This window comes from Crotalus tigris, unplaced genomic scaffold, assembly GCF_016545835.1.
Source record: "Crotalus tigris isolate CLP2741 ecotype Arizona unplaced genomic scaffold, ASM1654583v1 scf7180000024362.2655971311:6658466, whole genome shotgun sequence".
NCBI lineage: Eukaryota > Metazoa > Chordata > Lepidosauria > Squamata > Viperidae > Crotalus > Crotalus tigris.
The window spans coordinates 4,691,703-4,713,471 of NW_024100530.1; the positions used below are offsets into that span (position 1 = coordinate 4,691,703).

The 21,769-nt window shown below is 37.2% G+C and overlaps 1 protein-coding gene across 6 annotated transcripts in view; it reads left to right on the plus strand.

The window, feature by feature from the left end:
- Window positions 1-21,769, plus strand: part of CDH8 (cadherin 8) — a 163,963-nt gene that overhangs the window by 60,506 nt on the left and 81,688 nt on the right. For all 6 annotated transcript variants that reach the window (XM_039327587.1, XM_039327588.1, XM_039327586.1 and 3 more), the window contains one exon: window positions 8,480-8,774. In XM_039327587.1, the coding sequence (XP_039183521.1) occupies window positions 8,480-8,774 (295 nt within the window). The remainder of the gene's footprint in view (window positions 1-8,479; window positions 8,775-21,769) is intronic.

Consider the following 21,769-nt stretch of genomic DNA (forward strand, 5'->3'; position numbering starts at 1 on the left):
CCTTCTTAGTTCCCTGTAGCATATATTTTGCATCTGTTGTTCTATAGCGGGAAAGAGCAGATTAGAGAATGGCGCGGCTATTCTATCTTGCAAGATCAGTTGATTGATTTATTGATTGGCTGTCTGAATTCACACAACTTTGGGCAAGTCACGTAAATAAAAGTAAAAACATATCCTACACCAACAGTTAAGTCAAATGACAGGGAAACATTTAATTAAAAATATGAATGAAATAAGAAACCTCCCCCTCCCAAAATTTTAAAAATAGCAGGATAAGCCTCAGATGCACAAAAGAAAACAAAAACTGCCCAAAGCACGTATTCCAGTAGAGAGAAATTCCCTGAAGACGGGCTTCAGCATGAGTCCGAAAGCTCAGAAGTGTAAATCTCTGATCCTGGTGGCCAACCCAGATTTGATCTTGCAACATTATCCTGGGACACATATATTTGCCTTCATTGCCTTCAAACACTTTCCCGTGGACTAACAAATGGGGACCATCTGATATGGAGAGAGAGGGCAGACAAAACAAAGAGTTTCTGAAGTTCCTTCTCCTTCACAAGTCTGGGCTTGAGAAATTTAAAACATTGGTTGACTGCACAGATGTCAAGGACCCAAAACATGGCGGGATTTATACATCAAAGCCAGTTCTTTGAGTTGTACTCAAGAGACATATTGGCAACCAGAGCAAAGTAGTATAATACACTGGCTTATCTGGCTGACATATTTAGTACCACCCAGAATTTTTGAGTGGTATTCAAAGTCAACCTCAGATACAATATGCTGCAATAAGACAGACTCCAAGTGATAAAGGTATGATTGCCACCAAGGCCTCTTGCTTCAAAAACCAGACAACAAGCAAGCATAATAACTTCTCCATACTAATTTCAATATTCGCCTCTTCATTTTGCACACCTTTATCACATATTCAGGATTCTGTTATATCATCCCTTGTCAACTTACATTCACAATTTTAAGGCTGATACTTAAAAAAGTTCACTATCCTTAACTTGGGCAGAAATTTTAGTATTTTGGTTTATTTTATTTGATCTATTTACATGATGCCTATCATATTAAGACACTCTGGGCAGCAAACAAGCAAAACCCGATTTGGTCTAGTGGTTAAGGCACCAGGCTAGAAAGCAAGAGACCGTGAGTTCAAGTCCCGCCTTCAGCCATGAAAGCCAGCTGGGTGGCTTTGAGGCAGTCACTTTCTTCTCAGCCCAACTCACCTAAGAGAGTTGTTGTTGAGGAGAAAATAGGAGGAACAAGGTATGTTGGATATGTTCACCACCTTCAGTTATTGTAAAGATATTAAAGGTAGAAAATAAACCAATGTTGCCGTTAAAAGAAAACAAAACAAGGTCCAGTGCAATCAACATCGTCACCAATCATAGACAACCTTACTACTAGCTTCCACAACTGAAGAGCAGGTCCTACTTGGCCTTCTGAAAAATTTCTAACAAGAATAAATAATATGCACACCCCATAGGAATAAACATGACGTACTGTGATTAATATTGGCTTCCAATTTAGCAATTATAATTAATAAGGGAACACTACGGTATAACAGTTAATGTACTGGATTAGGACTTGGGAGTTTGGATTCAAATCCAACATTATTTATGAAGTTCATTAGGTTTTGTGGTCCAGCCACTCTGTCTATGCCCAGCCTCGCTCATAAAGTTGTTATGGTTACAAGGGAGGAAGAAGAACATTTCTTGGAAGCAAAGCAAGATAAGCATAAATCTAGGAAGCAAATAAATAGAAACCTGATCATGGCTAATAATTACGGTTATTAATCTTCATGAAGCATTTCAAATCAATGGCTCAGTTTGGGCTAGATGCAGTCTCTTAATCCAGGGTGTTCACAACGGTCTGTTGGTTGTCTGTTTGCCCTAGGTGTAATAAATGTTTATTCTGTAGAGGAAACATAATATAAAATTAAAACAACTAAAATATCTGTAACGTAGGAGCTTTTGTTTAGCGAGAAAGCACAGCTGCCATGGCTGTGATAAGATCCTCTTGTCCCTTCAGCACATGGCAAAAATCGGTCTGCCAGATTCCTCCCTCCAAAAGTTCCATAATTCCTTTCTGTCTGTTCTGTTGTTTTCCAACGGCATGAAAGAAGAAGCAATACTGCAGCCTCCGGGGTCCACAAATGGCTCACTTTGGACATTGGCCCACATTTTAGGACCTTCTCTTTTCCTGTCCTTGATTTTATGTAACTGCTAGTTTAGAATGTCATCCTTGTAAATAAATAAATAAATAAATAAATAAATAAATAAATAAATAGGAAGGGATACCCTCTATGGCACTTTTCCCCTCCACCTGATTTACCCTCAGTCCCTCATCTGGCTCTCCAACCTGGCTTAAGAACCATTCTGCAGTTGTCAAATTTGGTCAGCTATGCCTTGTGTTTTCACTGGGGGGCAAAAAAAAAAAAAGGCTTTCAGCAAATGAAAATTTCTCAGGGCATGCTTAAAGTTAAAGTTATCTCAGTCAAGCATAACTTGCCATTTCTTGATGGACTTGTTTTGAGAACGTTGTCTTGGTTGTTTATAAAACCAGCTGTCATAAGTTGTAATCGGTAAATGGGGCATCTGGATGTTAAATAGCTCATGGTTGCATGTTTTTCATTCAAAACCTGATATGGCCTGCCAGTCTTGTAAGAGACTTACAATGCCTTGAGTGATGCCCTTCATGGCACATTTTTGAATCCTACAATGTTCTGTTCTTTTTTTTTTTTCCTTCATGTTTTAATACTCTACTAGAATATCTAGTGTGAGTTAATAACAATGAGGTAATCTAAGTATGAGCTTCCTTCCCCCGTGCTCATTTTTTTTTCATAAGATGTGAAAAAAAAAGATTGCATAAGTATTAGTTTCTTTGAATATTACACTTGAGTAGCTTAGAAGTGCCAATGAAAATTTCACCAAATATTTGAGATCTCTGCTTGGCACTTTCAAAACTGATTTCTCTCTTGAGAGTTTATAAAAAGTGAGAGATGAAATAAAAAGGAAATTACTCTTTCCAATTTCCCTGGGAATCCACACTAGGTAGAAGACTCAAAGTATATAGAGTGTAAGAAGTGGTAAGAATGTTCTTCTATTCCATGGAAGTGCTTTTCTGTGTCTGGGGCCAAGATGAGCACCTAAGCTCAAAGTGAAGTGAATCAGTTTTAGAAAATCCAGATAAGGCCTCCTGGGGCAGAGTGGGAAGTAACTGGAATACAAGGATGTGAAGAAAGAGATTTGCACCCATTTAAGTCTTACAGCCAATTCTCATCCATAATCTTTGGATCTATATCTGTATTCTTTAAATTCCTAAATATCCTATATGGATCTGTGCCCTCCTTTGTGTGTCAATCATAACTTTCTTTTATTTATTTTATTTTTCCTAGTTTTGATCTATGTGAATCTTTCTTTTTGGTCTATGTGTGCCATGGAGCCATTTTGTGAATGTTTATAAGGTTATCATATTAAGCACCAATGAATAGATAAGCATTGTCATAAAACTTCAAGAAACTGGAAGCTACTACTGTTTTTATCCTGGCTTATTACCACTTGAAAAACTAGTAAAAATGGATTATTGCTGCTTTCGGGTTTTTGATTTGTTTATCTAAGTGACAGTAATAAGATGTTTGGCTGTATAATTTATCCTGTTAAGATTATATCATAAATTGAATATGAGCTAGTAGATCTTTGAAGTATTGATCATAACTGATCTTGAATATTGTTTTTGTATAGAACTTATTCCCTTCTCTTCTGAATGTGAAGAAGGTATGTTGGAAGCATTGAAGTAGCTTCATGATTTGCATTCTGTTTAGGTTGTTCTCATCTGTCTTGTATTCTAATTTTTTATTTCATATGCTAGTCTGGGGGTGGGGATGGATGTAAATAGGGAGATTACATCTAAGGAGACCATGATTTCATCAGGAGCCACATTTAAGTCTTGTAATTTTGTCAGAAATTGTCTGGATGATGTGATTGTACTGTTCACAGCTTTGAACATGTGCCATTCAAACCATTGTTAAAACAAAATACGCAACTTCTCTGGACCAAACTTTAAACTCTGATAGTCTTTAAAAGCTTTAGAGCTCAAACTTGGCAGTTTGACATGGCATGACTTGATGCTAATCTTTATTGTATGCTAGAATGCTTTATGGAGTTGATTGCTCTCTCATCATAAAATATGGGACCTCCTTATACACATGGCAGTTTATTTAAGGCATTTTTTTTTCTTTTGTTAGTGTTTTAACACATATTTAGCCTTGTGCTTCTCAGCCTTAGACCTAGGGGACTGCAGGTTGTTGACATAACAAACATATCTGTCCTGAGAAATTTCATTCATTGGTGATGCTCAACAATTGTTACCATCACTTCTTCCTTTACCTCAATTTGCAAAATTGCTGTCCTAGGTACTGAATCCTACCACTGATATCTGAATTCATAACTATGCTTCTGTGCTTGGCATCCAAGTTAAGCTAGGATTTCTGGATTTATACTCTTTCATTTGGCCTATTTGATTTGGTCAGTAATGAAGCAGGATACTGATAGCTATAACTCAAAACCTGAACATGCCTATTTGTTTATTTTTATTTTGCAAAATGGAATTGCAGAACTACAGAGTGCAAAACTGACTAAAAAAAAAAAAGACAAAGCAGATCAAACTACCCCCCCACAACACTCCACAAAATAAAATTAACCAAGCCAAAGCAAAAAGAGAAAAAATGCAGATTATAATTAATCCCATGTTGGCCTGACATGCTTACATATTACATAAACTTATAGAAATTGTAAACCACATCATGCAATTTGAAGACCTTCTCGAACATAACAATATTTGTTGCAGTTTTACTCTCGTTATTTCAGCATTAACACAGAAGAGGAAAATAAATTCCGTTTAGGAGGAGTGCAAATTTCTTTTTTAATTGAGGAGGCTTCATCCTTTTGTCCAACAGTGCACAGAGATTTTCAAAATAAAAGTGGAATGGTTGAATCATGAGGCCCACTGCAGTTAGTCATTTGGCCTTTTTGAAAGAAATGAGAGAACCACAGGAATCACATTTTCAGAAATGGATTAGGAGACAGAAATATGGTTACAAATGGACAGCTTGTTCTCCAGCTGCATTCATGTAACATAAAGGATCCTTCTGAAAGGTTGCTCGTATGAATTTCTCCTAGGGTATAATTAGGTCAGTCCTAGCAACACAGAGGAAGAAGGAGCTGTGTAACTCCAATTCAATCCTCTGTTCAGTGCAGGAAACCAGGCACACATCCAGATTGTAGGTTTACAAACTCCAGTACTTATTTGTATTAACATGATGAGCATTTAATTCATAACCCACCCCATATAACAACCTTAAGTCAGGGGTGTCAAACTCAATTTCACTGACGGCCACATCAGCATTGCGATTGCCCTCGGGGGGGTGTGTGTGGCCAGAGTGGGGTGTGGCCAGAGTGGGTGTGACCTACTGGGTGGGCATGGCCAGCTCTACATCGTTCGCGTCAAGGGTGCCTGGGCAGGAATGAGATAGATCTGAGAGTCTCTGGCAGAAGGGGGTGGGACCAGGGCAAGTGCCAAGACATGGTCCACTGGGAGAGCCTCACTGTTCCTCTCAGGCTATGTGGGGGAGGGGCTTATGGAGCTAAGACTGAATGTGTTTCAGCATAGATGGCCACCACAAAATTGTACATTGGCTCCTGGCCAGGGCCAAGGCGGAGGGGGCCGTTCCTTCACTTTTTCCAGGATGGCTTCGCGGGCCACATAAAACTACTTCGTGGGCCGCATCCAGCCCCCGGGCCTTGTGTGTGACATGTTTGCCTTAGATACTTTTGTTGGAGACATGGTTTAGGACCCGAAGATAATGCTATAGATCAATGATGGCGAACCTTTCAGAGACTGGGTGCCCAAACTGCAACACAAAACCCACTTATGCATCATCGAGTGCTGAGTGGGTGTGGCCCATTGGCTGGGTGTGGCACATTGGCTGGGCATGGCTGCGGTAGTAACGGCAGGCTGGGTGGGACTAAAAAGTTCAACCAATCAATTCCAACTTTGCAAGATCTTTTTTTTCCCACGAGAAGTTGAAATTGACTGATTGAAACTTTTTTTTTTTTGCACACGGCACCAGAGGCCTAAAGTGAAAAGGTTTTATAAAACCCAGCTGAAGGCCTAGGACTGGGGCGACGGCGCTTGTGCCCACAGAGAGGGCTCTGCGTGCTACCTGTGGCACCCGTGCCATAGGCTCGCCACCACTGCTATAGATACAAATAATAGGTACATTTTTTAAAAAAAAGTGTATATCACCACCATAGCAGAAGTGGAAATTCATCCTAGGTTCTTTGTCTATTGTTCATTGTGGGCCCACATAATTATGAACCTAATTATCTTTAACTTTGACATGAGAAAAGAATTTTGAATCCTAACAATGACTTTACATCCTCATACATATTTTATGATACTTAAGAAATTACATCTTAGGAGATAAAATTAGCGCATTTAATGACTTTTAAAAAAAATGGGAAAAGTGACATAGATTTTGAATCATTCCTAAAAAGGGTTTTATAATTTTTATTATAATTAATTTATTATTTTTTTTAAAAAAATCACATGGGAATTTCAAATAGCTGCATTGATAATGCATTTAATTTCTTTGCCACATGTATTATTGATTTTAACAGGAGAAAATAATTACTGTCTTAGTGAATTACTAACATTAAGGAAGAAATGAATTAATAGATTAGCTTGTGTTTAGATCTCCAGCAGGAAAAGTGAAAATTTATTTTATTTTATTTTTTATTTTTATTTTTATTTTTTGAAAAGCTGGGTTTTCTTTCTGCTGTTATCTAATATCTCACATTTCAGGTGGCTGTTTGTGAGTAAACAAGATAAATATGCTTAAATTTAATAAGCTTCTCTAGAATTATCATGACATACATTGAAGAATTTAGCAACACCTAAAACCAGGGGTCAGCAGTGTGAAGCTCCTGTATCTGTATAGCCTACATAGCTTTTCCAGTGAAGAAAGAAAAGGTATTTCAACCAGACTGACTAGCTAGACTTTTAATATCTCCATATATTTATAATGCTGTTATTATTTTGGAATCATTAAATAGAAGCAGATTTCATTTATTGGTGATGCAAAGAGGTAGCTTTATTTAGTGTTTCTGTTTGTGTCTGTATCCTTGTGAGAACAAGAAGAGAGTCAGTGGTGGGAAAACATGACATAATGGTCCTCATATGTAATAATATATAAGCTGCTGTGAAATCTACAGTGTGCTGCTAGAAAATCAAAAGACCGCTTTGCAGAGATGAGTAAATCCTCAAGCTGCGGAAAGTACTTGAAAAGTGATTAATCACAATTCCAATGAAAATATATAATATCCAGAGAACAGAGAGTAACTTATTATTCAAGCAGCATACTCACAAAGAATCCTATCTTAGCTGATTTTCAGTTTGGCGGTTCGTCAGAAATAATACTTCTGTCTTTCCTTGTTATTCTAAATACCATCATTAGATTAAATAACCTTTTGCCAGGACTGCAAATTAAGCAAAACAAATAAGATCAAATCTGAATGTCTTCAGATATAATCCTTCCCTCCCCCCAAAAAACCTGAAACTCAAAACTTTCCCATGTAAATGTCTGAGTAACAAAGTTATTAATGAATACTACTTTCTTATAGTTTTATACTTCCATTAGAGGTGCTTAGAAATTTTGCTTATTTCCAAGGACTAACAGAAGACATTTATAGAACAGTTGGTTGGACTAAACAGAGCGATTTAAACCTTTGTAGAAACATATGTACGATTACTTTCAGCATGCATGCAAATTTTGTCAATTGTGGATTTTAAGACTGTTCAAGAGATCCGAGATGAAAATACCAAAACAGCATCACAGTCTGGTTTGGAAGCATCCCTGCTTCAGACAGGAAGGCAGTGTAGAGAGTGGTGAGGACAGCAGAAAAGATCATTGGCAGTTCCCTCCCTCCCATCCAGGACATAGCACAGAAGCGCTGCTTGAGCAGGGTCTGTAAGATCATCTGGGACACTACCCATCCTCTTCACGACCTGTTTTCCTTGTTACCTTCTGGGAGGAGGCTTCGTGGTATCCAAAGCAGAATATCCAGATTCAGCCATAGTTTCATTCTATACAGTATAAACCTTGTGAACTCTCAAGCTTCCTCCTTCCATTATATATTCAAAATGGACAGTGTTTAATATTTATTTGTTCTATATATGAAGGAGTGTGGGTCCATACATATGTTGTATATAGTATGTTTAGTTGTGTGTCACATATGTGTTTCACTTTGAGAGTGGGCAACTAAATTTCATTTTTGACGTGTGCCATGGTGCCCACAGTAAAAAAAAAATGATAATAAAGGTTATCTTATCTATCTTATCTTATATGCAGTGGGGATGGGAGAAAGATGGGTAGCTGAAGGAGTGCAATAAACAAATTGCTTATTTATAATTTCAGCTACACACGGATTTGGATCCAGGAAGTAGCAAGATCAAGTACATCTTGTCAGGTGATGGTGCTGGGACTATCTTCGTGATCAATGACAAGACAGGAGACATCCACGCTATGAAAAGACTTGACCGGGAAGAAAAAGCAGAGTACACGTTGACTGCTCAGGCAATCGATAGGGATACAAACAAACCACTGGAGCCTCCTTCGGAATTCATTATTAAGGTCCAAGATATCAATGACAACCCACCAGAATTTGTAGATGGCCCATATCATGCGACTGTTCCAGAAATGTCTCTTGTAGGTATGTATGACAGAAAGAGATTTCCACATTTCTTCACAAAGCATTTTATTCCTCCTTGCTTTTGCATTTCCAGATTTGTATTTGAGCAAGCTTTCTTTCCAAACAATTATTTCAGTCCCTCTGAAAGATGAATTGTTTGGTGAACAATTAGGTTGTTTTGCATTACAGTTCAGGTATTGTAAGAGTAGTGTTGCTGAAGCTGTTTATCAATATTTGTTCCAGCACATCTTTATGATACCATTAGCATTAGGTTAATATTTATCTAACTGGAGAATTTCTTTTTTCCTAGTTCATGTGCAGCACTTAGGATCTATGGTTACACGTTAACATCTCCTATATTTCTGTTGAGATATATTTAGCTCTCAGTGGTTATATGAAAAATGTGTATGAGAGCAAAAAGTCCATTTTATTCAATTAGCTGTTTGAACTAAGAGAAGTTAAAGCAAAATAAGCACTGAAAATATAGGAGAAATGTCTTGGGACTACTTTTGGGGACAAAAAAACAACTGGTAATGAAGCTTTGCATATTGGAATTTGTTGCACAAAGTTATGGTTAGTAGCACAGGCTCTATTGTTGGACACTTGCTAACTGGAGTGGAAGGCATACTAACACAATTAGAAAGTTGATAGATACATTGATCTACATATTTAGATGCAAATGTAAAGTTGGCTTTTTTAAAATAGAGGTAAACGCAAATATCACTTCAAATTTACAGATAAGAACATGTTAAACCACGTGGCATATCCAATTGGAACTGACCCATCAGTTTCTCCTATCAGTAAAAACTGCTTCACCGTGATCACTAATTAATTTGAAAATGCATTCTATGATCCTAAGCTTTCAGTTTAATCTATCTCCAGGAAGATAAAAGTGATGGTTTCAAATGCATCTTTGGGCTTTTGGTAGAAAAGGGATATTAATTAAACTACACAAATACAGTCTGCGGTATGCCGTATTTTATAGATCTTTTTTTGCATTATAATAAATGTGGACCAAACCAGCTTCAAATCCCCCACATTGTTGTGAAGGTAATGACATGATTTGGGCCATCAGGCTATTTTTTTTTTTTAATAGCCTGTTACTTCACAGAATTACTAGAATAAAGTACAGGATATATAATTATATAACATAATAACAATAACAGATTGCGACACTTCAAATGAGAAATGAAATCTCCCCACATTCCTCACCATACGCCAGGTTAACTAGGCCCTATTTATCATTTCTCATCTTGCTTTGCAAATTTCTCTCTTTTGCTCTGTATTCGTGCCCATAGGCATTCTGAGGGATCTTGCCTTATTTGAAGGTAGCCAACAATCTGACTTTCAGCAATTTCTATAAAGCTGTCAAGATGAGCTGCTCATAAATGTTTACTTGGAAAAATGCCTGGATGCTTTATTCTCAGTGTTGTGTCCTGTCTTGGAACTAAAAACAATAGACTGTCCTATTGCAGTTTTAAAACAGAAGTACAGCCATCCACGTTGAGTTTAAGAGGCCATAGTTGCTCTTTTTTTGGCAGCCAGCACAATCAACTCTAAAAAGCTATTGTCTGTACTAACTGGAGTGGGCCCAGAAGCATTTGTAAAGTTGAGATTGAGCTGGCTTGTCAATTCCATCTCTTCTGGAGGTTTGAATGCCTTTGCTCCTTTTAAATGTTTCTGCCGAAATTGGCATAGGAGTTCTCTATTATTGTGCCGGAATCCATGACTCAAATGTGTGCTTAATATGTTAAGCTCCTTTAATTATACCCCAGGGCAGCAAAGGCCTATGGCTTAGACATTTATATGTTTTTGCCAGCACGTTGGCGAGAGAATGCAAACACTTGGAATTAAAAAGAGAAAAGAACAAAGAAAATATGGAGTGTTGGGTGAATGTTAATAATGGCTACAATTCAAAGCAAAGCATATGAAAGATAGGTTCGTGAGCAAGATGTTCTTCATCAAATGAAAAGTGTATTGAGTTAAACTATACATTTCTATCAGCAGAAGAATAAGATGTTTCTTGAAGCTTGCAAAAAAAAAAAAAAAAGACTTGGCAGGAAGTCTATGGAATACATAACTATTTCTTCACCCTTTTCTAGTTTGACTTCCAGAGACTAGGATCTGGAGACTTATTGTATGGAGCAGGAATAGAGTTGTTAACAGCTCAGCTTTTGATTGAGATGTTTATAAAATAGTACGATGAGCTTTCCCAGATGGGGTGAAGGCAAATGGTGACTTGTATATGATTCTGCACTGATGGAAATGATGCAACCATTGATGCAATGAAGTTGTGATGATGTCACTTTGATGTCAGAATAGCTTGATATGGGTAACACTGACACAGCACAGTGGTTATTTGAGACTTACTTTCTTCTCATAGCAATCAAAATAACTGTAATTTTGGGCTTGTGTGTGTGTGTGTGTGTTTGTGTGTGTGTGCCAATGTGATTTTTTTCCCTTATAAAAGCAATGATTCAATGGATAGACAAAGAAGCCCAAACCACTATTAGATTTGAGTCCATGAACTTTACTAGCTTGAATAAAAAACATCCGTCCATCTAATCATTTCCATGAAGTAACCATTTGAATTATTTTTTTCCTATTGCCTAAAAGAAACCCATGTTTATTTTGCTATCATTTTATAATGCCACAGTGAAGTCTGTATGAGTTTTCTAAACAGTTTTCTAAAAATGTTTTTCTTTCCCCCAGTAAAAGAAATTTCTGTTTTTATACATTTTGTTCAGAGTGCTTGAGTATTTTCTTTTGAATTTCTTTACAATGCTTTTCAGTGTACTTGATCAAATGACATACTGTAATGGAGAAGACAATAGTTGGTGGTGTTTTCTGTTTATATATATCCATAGTTTACTCTGACTGCCCAATGAGATAGATTTCCTTCTGATTTCTTTCTTTGGAATTTTATTGAAATGCATGCCAGAACCTAATAAGGCTTTTGAAGGGGTGTGTGCAAAATGAAAAAGAGTGAAAAAAGACACACACTCAACCTTGTGCACTTATTTAGTAAGGAAGCCAACTTAACTCCTACCAATTTCAATGGTTTTCCCCCCTTATTTTTAAAGGAGACAAAATTAGAAAAATAAAATATTATTAGGACAAGAGAGCTATTTTCACTTGCATCAAACAATAGTAAAGTTATTGCAGTCCTTAAGAACTCTCCCAAATTAAGCCACAGACCGTTCTGCCTTAGAGTCTGTGGAACTCCTCATTCATCCAGGTCATAGTTGTCCCATAAGGGCTTTTTCAAACGGCAACTTGACTTTTTTTTCCTTTGAGGAAGCTTCATTCAAGAAGCTTCTTCGGTTCTGGGGGGAATGGTGGGTGTGATAGAAGGATTAGTTCTGAAAGGAGAGGGAGGGAGGGAGTGGAAGATTGTATTTCTTTGCGGTCATCTGGTTGTTAACACTCTCCCTGAGAACTCTTGAGGCCGCTTGGGCGTTTAGCTTTGATCTCAGGGTCACCTGAATCAAATGCGGGTAAAATCTTCTTGGAACTGCTGCAAGGGCTGCATTGTAGACAGGAGATAGGTAGTGTCTTATTCTCCCCCCTCTGTTGAGAGAGAGCTGCTCAGTGTTAACATAAATGGCCTCTTTTACCCCTCTTTCAGACCAATGGTCCTCTCTATCCAGAATAATCCAGAAGATCCTTCTTCTTCCTCAAGGGCAAAAAAAAACCCCAGTCCAATCGCCTTTTGAAAAAGCACCTTTGGGACATGTTAGCTTAGCAGTCCGGTTCCCATAGTAGCTGTCTCTCAACGTTGTTTCTCAGCAACTGATAATTCAGAGGCAAGACACTTTTGATCCAGGTGGTAACCTAATAGCCATTATGGCTAGCCATAAAATATTTTTTTAAAAAAAGAAATCTCCCCTGGGAAACATTTTCAAAGTGTCCTTTTCCCAACCTAATGCACAGTAGAAACTCAGAGTAGCCTCTTTCCTTTGCAAGTCCTCAATCTGAGATGATTGTTCTTAAGTATTGTGTGCATGTCTCACCGAATTACTCTAGCTGCAAATGGCTGTAAAGGCAGTTTGGTATAAACAGTTAATTCTGTCTTTTAACCTTTGATGTAGCAGAAAATTCAAGCTCAAAAGTTGAGTCTGTTACTACTCTGAATAGCTTTCCTGTTGATGCCACGTCCGCTGGCTTTCTTCATGCTTTTAGTCAATTGTAAGTACTTTCATGTAAGGGAAAAAAACTCAATGCAGTTGATGGCTGGAGGTGAAATGAGGAGAATCTTGAAAACAATTTTTAAAATGTTTTAAGTTGAGGATTCTACATGGGAAATGAGTTTAGCAGACATATTACAAGTTCTAGACACACAATGAATACCACACTCTCAAGCGACATACCAATAAAACATATATTCACTGAAGAATAACTAAATGTATGCAAAAACAAAAGTAACACTATCAATTGTTATTACGTTTTTAAACAATAAAAGAAATACATCTCTCCCAATTGATTATCTGCTAATAATTATTTGCATATATGTGTCAGTATAATAAAAATTAAAAGTGATTCGCAGAATAGGAAAAAGGGAAGATAATTTATAACGAAGAGAAAAATCCTCTTCTTTCATCCAAGTCATTTAGTGAATTTGGTGACAGATTTGGAAGAGATAAAAGAAATGCTCCAAGATAGGGGATTTAATAGCTTTAAGAGATTATGCTAAAGAAGACAAAATCATAGAAGCCAAAGTGGATTAGCCATGATAGCTAAAGGAAATCCATGGTACAGAGCTTTGAATATCAGAAGCTGGAGAAGAAAAAACAGCAGGAGGGAATCCTTGCTTTCATGTCCATTTTTGGAGCTTCTATAAAGCAACTGGGAGCCAATTTAGGATAGTTGTTAAGGCTCCAGGCTAGAAACTGAAACAAAACCAACTGGATGATCTTAGATCAGTCACCCTCTCTCAGCCTTACGAAGAAGAAATCAAGAAAAAGCCACTTCCAAGAAACCTTGCAAGAAAATGGCATGGACTAACCCAGGTAGTCACACTCCCTCCCTCCCTCCCTCCCTCCCTCCCTTCCTTCCTTCCTTCCCACATGAAAGCATACAGAAACAAAAAACAAAACAACAACAACGAAGCACCTATGTGGCCTAAGTTTGGAAAACAGAACAGATGGATGGTTTGTTTAAAGTCTGAAAAACTGTATAGAAAAAGGAAAGAAACAAATAAGCAATACTGCTCCTCTCTTTGTGTTTGTGTTTTACTACCACTTCTTATTCAAGCTGATGAACAGAATTGCTTTCAAATGTTCTTCCAAGAGGAAAAGAGCTTTTAAGAAATGTTCACGGGTGGAGAGTCGTGGCCTTCCATTTACCTTGTTACGAGTTGGCAAGGAGTTCAATTCCTTCTTCTGTGAACTGCAGACTCCTATGGTTATTGAGCTTTTATTAAATCCCAAGTGTTGTGCAATAGTCCTCTACTGGGGCTTTTTCCTATCTGAAAAATGGGGGCCTCAGAATGTGGAAGGATGAGAGCAGAAAACAACATTAACAATAATACTTTTATTGCCTCCAACCAAAAACTCAGCTCAAAAATACTACAAAAAAGAAATTTGAAAGAAATACTTGGGCAATCTAAGAAAATACCAAGAAATTCCTTCCTTCTTTCCTTCCTTCCTTCTTTCCTTCCTTCCTTCCTTCCTTCCTTCCTTCCTTCCTTCCTTCCTTCCTTCCTTCCTTCCTTCCTTCCTTCCCAGATGAAACATTCATGCCTTGAAATAATATTGCTGCATGATGCATGATGCCGTATGCCTGGACCTAGCAAACTTGTATCTGAAGCAAAGCCCTCAAGCAACAAAGATGTTGTACAAACCATTTCGTTTTTAGATAACGAGACAAAGTTATAAGCAAGATAGAAGGGTGAATGAATTAATCTCTGCAACACTCTGCAAAGAAAACCCAGGGAACTTGAGAAAAAGAAGCCTTTTATTTGCGGCATACTGGAAAGATTAATGCTCTCACTCTTTATCTTGCATATAACACTGTACTGTTATCTAAAAATGAAAATGCTTGTATTGTGTCTTCATAGTTTGAGGGCCTCCAAAGATTCCATCATGGACTATTCAGGGTAGAAATGGGTAGCAGTTCTTTCACAGAGGCACAAGTACAATTGTTTGGAAAGCTGTAGGGTGCAGTGGTTGGGACAGCAGTGACATATATGGATAGAGATAGGACTTCATAGTGAAGGAGCACAATGGCTCATGAGTTAGGAGGCTGGGCTGATGATCGGCAGACTTGGTGCTGCCATGGGGTAGGTGAGCTCCTGTCACATGCTTCAGCTCCGCTGTCCCAGCAGTTCGAAAGCAGGTGACTACAAAAGTATTAATGTTAGGACTTCATGCTTTTCAGGATGATATCTTTTTTTAAAAAAAAAAATCATTAAATACACTTAAGGGCATGTGTGTTTCTAAATTCAACGTAGTTGGAAATAATTTCATTGATTTTTGCAATACTAGGGGGCTCCAAAAATGGGTTGAATGGCTATGTGTGATTCTTTTCTTGGTTTTCTTGCTGTTTCTGATTCTAGAAATCAGAACTGCATAATCCTGATGGGAGGAAAACGTCCTCAAGAATAGTCTGTTCCCAGATCAGTAATGAATCAATATTCAGCATTTGTTGTAGAGAAGATGAAGAGAAATTGTCTGCTCCTCCTGTGCAGAAACTGTCAGGCAGACCTTCCTGCTTTCCGATCACCCAGTTCAGTGGAATGCAGAATCAACAGTAGGAGCCCCTTTGATGGACTGAACAATTGCTTTGTCAGTGGAGCAAAATCTTCTGTCTCTGACGTCATGGAGCTGTTGGTTCAATATACCTTTCTAACCACTTTTGATTGAATGATAAAGATGCTGCTGAGTTTTCATCAGCAATGCCAAGGAACATCTGAGAGAAGCTGTTCTGGTAAAGAAAACATGAACTCGGGTTTCTTTAGGGCTGACAGCTTGGGGTTGATTTACCAGATGCTTTAGGTGGCACTGTTGTGTCATGTTGAGAAGTAGCAATTTGTCTCAACAGGTGCACGCACCAAAGAGAGTTTCTGGGATTTTCCCCTGAAATACTAGGGGAGATTAGATGTTGTTCCTCACAGATACTTTAGCTGTCAGGCCTTTGTATCTTAGCAAGTTGTTGTAATCACAATATTAAATAATAATAATAAGAAGAAGGAGAAGAAGAAGAAGAAGAAGAAGAAGAAGAAGAAGAAGAAGAAGAAGAAGAAGAAGAAGAAGAAGAAGAAGAAGAAGAGGAAGAGGAAGAGGAAGAGGAAGAGGAAGAGGAAGAGGAAGAGGAAGAGGAAGAGGAAGAAGAAGAAGAAGACAGACTAATTTTGCCAGTTCTGGAAATCAGTTTGAATGCATTGCTTATTCTTCTCCTGCTTCCTTTGTACTTTCTAGAATTGCACTGATTTGTCTCATTTCTTTACATAAAGAATAAGAATGAATATCCAAGGTTCTTGGGATTTGATGCGGTAAAATACCAAATCCAGTCTAACCATCTGACTGACTGTGTAACCAACCATAACAAGAAAGATTATGGCATAAACCAGCCGTGGTGGTTTGGTCTCGGTTCCATTATCTTTGCCTGCAATCCAAGCATGTAGTAGTCCTCCTTGCATACAGATAAGACATTAAGGTAGATCCCAAATGGTGCTTTCTTCAAGAATCAGTCTTTAGAAACCAGTGGGTTTCACAACTAGATTGCATCTATTTCCTAAAGGACAAACAGTTTCTTTCCATTGTAAGCCTGGCAAAGGTTTCTGAATCTGCTCTGATACTCAACCAGTTCTGATCTTTGTGAAAGAGCTGGAAAGCTGAAGCACAACAGCAAACTGCAGACAGTATAATCATAGAGAGAAATATATACTTGTTTAGTTTTCTATTGTTTTTGAATGGGGAAAAGATAGAGAGCTGCAAAAGTATGTGTTAACTGTACAAAGTTGGATTGATCATTAGTCATCTATTTCACACCTATGGGACCTTATTTGTCTTGGCTTAAGTTTCCTTGCATTCAGTAATACTTTTGGATAATACACATACATTATCTTGCGGCTTAGAAAACAAATAATTTAACAGAATAGCAAAGCTAATTTTGCCACTGCTTTGGGTACTTCCCTAAAACTCTTCATTGCCTGCAGAATTTTTCTTTTCATTTTTATAAGCATAATAGCCACGTGTTAAAGACTTTGTTCAAGGTTCTTTGTGTTAATGCTGGTGAAATGGATAAGCAGCCTGCTTGGATATTTCCTGTTTGCTGTCTCCTCATACATATTATTATTTTTTCTCAAAGGAATTATGGATTTCTTTGGACCCGATACAAATTCAAAATAAGGAAAGAGTTCTTTCTTGGACAGAAATGATGGCTTTGAAACATTTCCTGTAGCTCTTGTGGAAAACGAAAGGACTCTTACGAATTCCAGAGGGTTTTTAGCAGAGAGATTTATTGCGCAGGTTCAGAAACTATAGCAACAAGCAATTCTGAACTCCAAGGGCGGGTTCAGACTTCAGTTTTATACTTTCCTTTCCTCAGGAGCAAAGGAATACACATTGAGATACACATTGTAATGCATTAGGATCGTTTCTCACGGGTATACAATGGAGAGTTTGCTACATACATTGTATCCTAATGCAATGCGCATTAGGTTAGTAGTATTCACATACTACTGACACAGCACTATTTCAGTAATTATGCAGACACATCATTATTCCAGTGATTGTTCATCATTCCACATTATAACCAACTTAAAATATTTTTTCTATTAATTTGGATTCCCCCTCCCTCTCTTCTTCCCCGAAGCATTCTTCCAGATTAGGAACATTCTTATAGGGCTTTGCATATTTGAGATACTCAAATTCAAATCTAGGGAGTTTGAAGACCATTTCCAAGTCTTTCTCGTTCTTTCCTGGTTTCTTGATTCATTTGGAAGTACTTTTCAGGTCACCGTCTTGCTGAAAGATTCAACTGTTCCATCATTTGAAATGAGAGATTTCTGGCCTCTGAATGTGAATATTTCATTCTGCTCACTCATTTCTATTTTGTTTTCCTGATACAACTCAACTTAGAAGTTTTTGTTTAGTGATCATCCGAAGTTATGACCGTTTGTCACACTTATGACCACTGCAATATCCCCATGGTCATGGGCTCAGAATTTGAACGCTTGGCAATTGTCTCATATTTATGATGGTCACAGTGTCCTGGGCTCAGGTAAACAACTTTTGTGACCTTCTGGCAGGCAGAGTCAATGAGGAAGTCACATGCACTTATCAACTGTCTTGTTTAACAAAGGAAAGGTTGGGCTTAATTGTAATCGTAAGTCAAGGATTACCTGTATTCTATTCTGTTTTTTTAAAATAAGTTTAAGGTAGAGTCAGAATGACTAAGCCCACACAGAATTTGTCTCTAATATTCTTCTCTCTCTCTCTCTCTCTCTCTCTTTTGACTCTTCCTGATTTTCTTTTGGAGATAGCTCCTTTTTTAACTCCCTCTCTTTCTTTTGCAAGAGGCTCCTAGAAAAAAACAAAACAAAACACAAAATGAAATTGTCTAGATAGAAGTGTGAATTGCTTACTTTTTGAAGCAAGGTAGAAAGGACCACATAAAATCAGCTAGGATGTTTTTATGAGACTATAGAGCAGCGATTTCTGATCTGAAGGATAAACCATTGCATGGATCAAATATATATTTTTAATGGAATAGAAGTGAATAGAACGTTCCTTTGAGTTATTTCAAAAGTTTTTTTGCATGTCAACAATCTAGACAGGTTTCTATAAGATTATAGTAACATTAGTCTAAGGAATTAAGTTACCATGACAACAGCTATCTATGAGATGATAAAAAAAGGAGAGAGAAGCTAAGCAAATATTATTGTGGACGGAAAACTTACATGATCTAAAACAGGAAATGGGTATTAGATATTCTCTAGTTCTCTTTTATAGATAAACATTATCACTTCTTCCTATTGATTTAAGGAGAATGTATTTATTATTTTACCAGTTTAAAAAAAACCTAGTTTTGTAAAGGGATACTACAGGTATGGTATTTCTTAAAATAGGCTTGTTGTATCAGGGAAAAATATTTTTTGCAACATTTCAGTACTTAATAAATCTTTCATTACCCAACTAGGTAAGATCAGCACTGCCGGTGAGTATGGGATTGTCTCCTTGTTTATATGCAGAAGGTGGCCCTGCCATATTGATGGAGGTATTTGTTGTGTCCTTGGTAGTTCCTTGATCAGGATATTGTTTTCTGATTGATTGTTTATCTAGTGTTTCTCCCTGCTTATCTGGGAGTACTGAAGATGGTGTGTTCTGTTTTTCTTTTTTCTTTTGTTTCCTTCTTAGTTTTTTTTTACTTTTTCTTTTCCGTGGTTTTCCCAAAGAGGCAACTGGACTTTCTTTGTTTTTCCTTGAATACATTTTGCTTCTTCAGCTCTTCAGAAAAAGTCTAGTTGCCTCTTGTAAAAGCACCTTTGGAACAACCACGACCTGGATGACTGACAATCTCCATAGATATTTTCAAGGGTGTGTAAAGGCAGTTTATTTGTATGCATCTGTTGATGGCTGATTTGTCTGAGTGCCAAGTTTCCAGGACTTCCCCAGCAATTTTGGATTCAGCTTGGTGTAGAATGCTCACATTTTCTCAGTTGAAATATGGTTGAAACTGTCCACCTGTTCTGAGATGTAAAGTGAAAATAGCTCCCTAGAGTTTATTTATGGGAGGAGGAAAAAGAAGTAGAACCCGAAAAAGCCATCCAAGGCTATATACTACGGACACATTTTTTTTCCTTTATTCTTATTTCTCAGTCATTACATATTTCAACAAAATTGTTTCTTCATTGAAAATAAAAGCATGAATATTTGAAATGCTGTGAGCAAATTCCTTTAGGGAATGTAAGGCTCCTTCCCCCTCTCTTGATATAGTATTCCCATTTCAGTGCCAAGTTGCCATCCATACTTTTTTACCTCCGAGATGTTTTGGGCATTTTTTTTTCTTGAATAATGTGCAGTTTTGGTCCCCTGGCTTCCATATTACAAAAAAAAAAAAAAAAAAAAAGTGAGAATAAAGCAGAGCAGAATAGCTGGTGATTCTATGCAGAATGACATGGATGAGATTTGCATTAACCCTCTGTCCCTGGTGTGAAATAAAATAAAAAATAAAGGATTTCAGAGTAAAATCTCAGCATGACACAAACAGAATAAAATGGTGAATTAAGGAGTTAGCATCTAGATGATATTACAAGTTATTAATTAATATACGTTCTTCTTCTTTGAAGTCTCCACTTACTGTGTGATTAGCACAGATTCAGCAGGCTGTTAAAAATAATGTGCTAAAAGTTCTGTATATATTTATCCCAAATGTGCTAATATTGAATGAAAGAGCATTAATTGTGTGGCTGAAAGGAAGAAAAAAAATAATTCAGATATTATTGCAGTCATCTTTTACAAATTATCTTACAAGCAAGATCAAGTGCAATTTAGATAATAACAGCCATTTCCTTTAAAATAGAAATGTGTCAACTGCAGAATGGGTTGCGTGAATAGGTCTGTGGTGACAATGGCAGAAGAATGCTGAGCTCAGAAAACAGCCTGAATTAAACAAATAAACAGTACACATAAATGCACACTGTCTCACAGACAGACCCCCACACACACATGTCTTAGCTTTTCATTCTTCTTGATGAAACAGGACCGACTGATTTGATTGTATTATTGTCATTGTTTTTTTTTAAACAGCCAAACACCTCTCTCCAGTCTTGTCAACAACATCTGTCCCTGGTAGTTTTCATACAATTAACTAAAAATTGCAGATGCCCTGTATAAATTGTGCTTGTTTTGGGGTCATCTAAACAGAGATACTGGTAACAGGCTTTGATGAGTCCTTGACCTAGGCTAGGAAAAGCAGAGTTAAGTGAAGCTGTCATAAAGTGCATTTACAGGTCTCCTTGCTGTAGAATCCTGATGCGGTGTGTATCTCTCTAGGGCAGATTAGAGGTCTTTGTTTTAAGTGTGAATTCAGGATAATTTGTGCTTCCATTATCCTTTTAATCATTTATCTTTTTCCTTTGTTCTGATATACTGTTCTTTTTAAAAAAAAATGAAAGAAAAAAGGAAGTAACATTTAATCAGTAATCCAATGATATATAACTTGGAATAAGTTGAGAGATTGGGTTGGAAATAAATCTGGAAAATTAGTTAATATTTCAAACTCCAGCATTTGCTATATATATATATATATATATATATATATATATATATATATATATATATATATATATATATATATATATATATATATATCAAAGGCTCTACTGAATGGCTAGATTTTATGGGTGGGCTTTATTTTATTTTTAATGAGCATTTAAAACCCACTCATGAATTCTTTTTCTTGCTCGATTACCTGAATAAAAAAGATAAGTAACTATTATAACTTATGTTAGAATTACTTATAAGTAAATTATAACCAATTATAATAAGCAATAAGTAAAATTGTAAGATATACCCATACATAAAACTATAAGCATGTTGGTTATAAGTAATTATAATAAAAGTAAAAGTACATATATGCACACATATATAGTACATATGCATATGCATACGCATACACATACACACACACACACATATCAGTATCCATTATAGGACATGTCTGAACACTGTCAAATACTGTGTTGAATCTCAAAAGCCTGTATCTGCCAGTTGTTTACAGATGCTAAATGGTCCATATAATGATGAAGTATGTTATAGATCAGAGGTTCCCAACCTTTTGGGTACCAGGGACCGGTTACACAGAGAGAGGTTTTTCCATGGACCGGAGGGTGTGTGGTTTTGTGTGCTGCCTGCATCCCGCAGATGGGGCTTTGCTTCTTTGTGCAGACCGGTTGGTGGCATGCCAAGGCCCTATACTGATCCACGGACCGGGGGTTGGGGACCCCTGTTACAGATGATATTAAATAGCATCCCTAGCAAGAGTAACAGAAGGGAAGGATGGTGAAACAG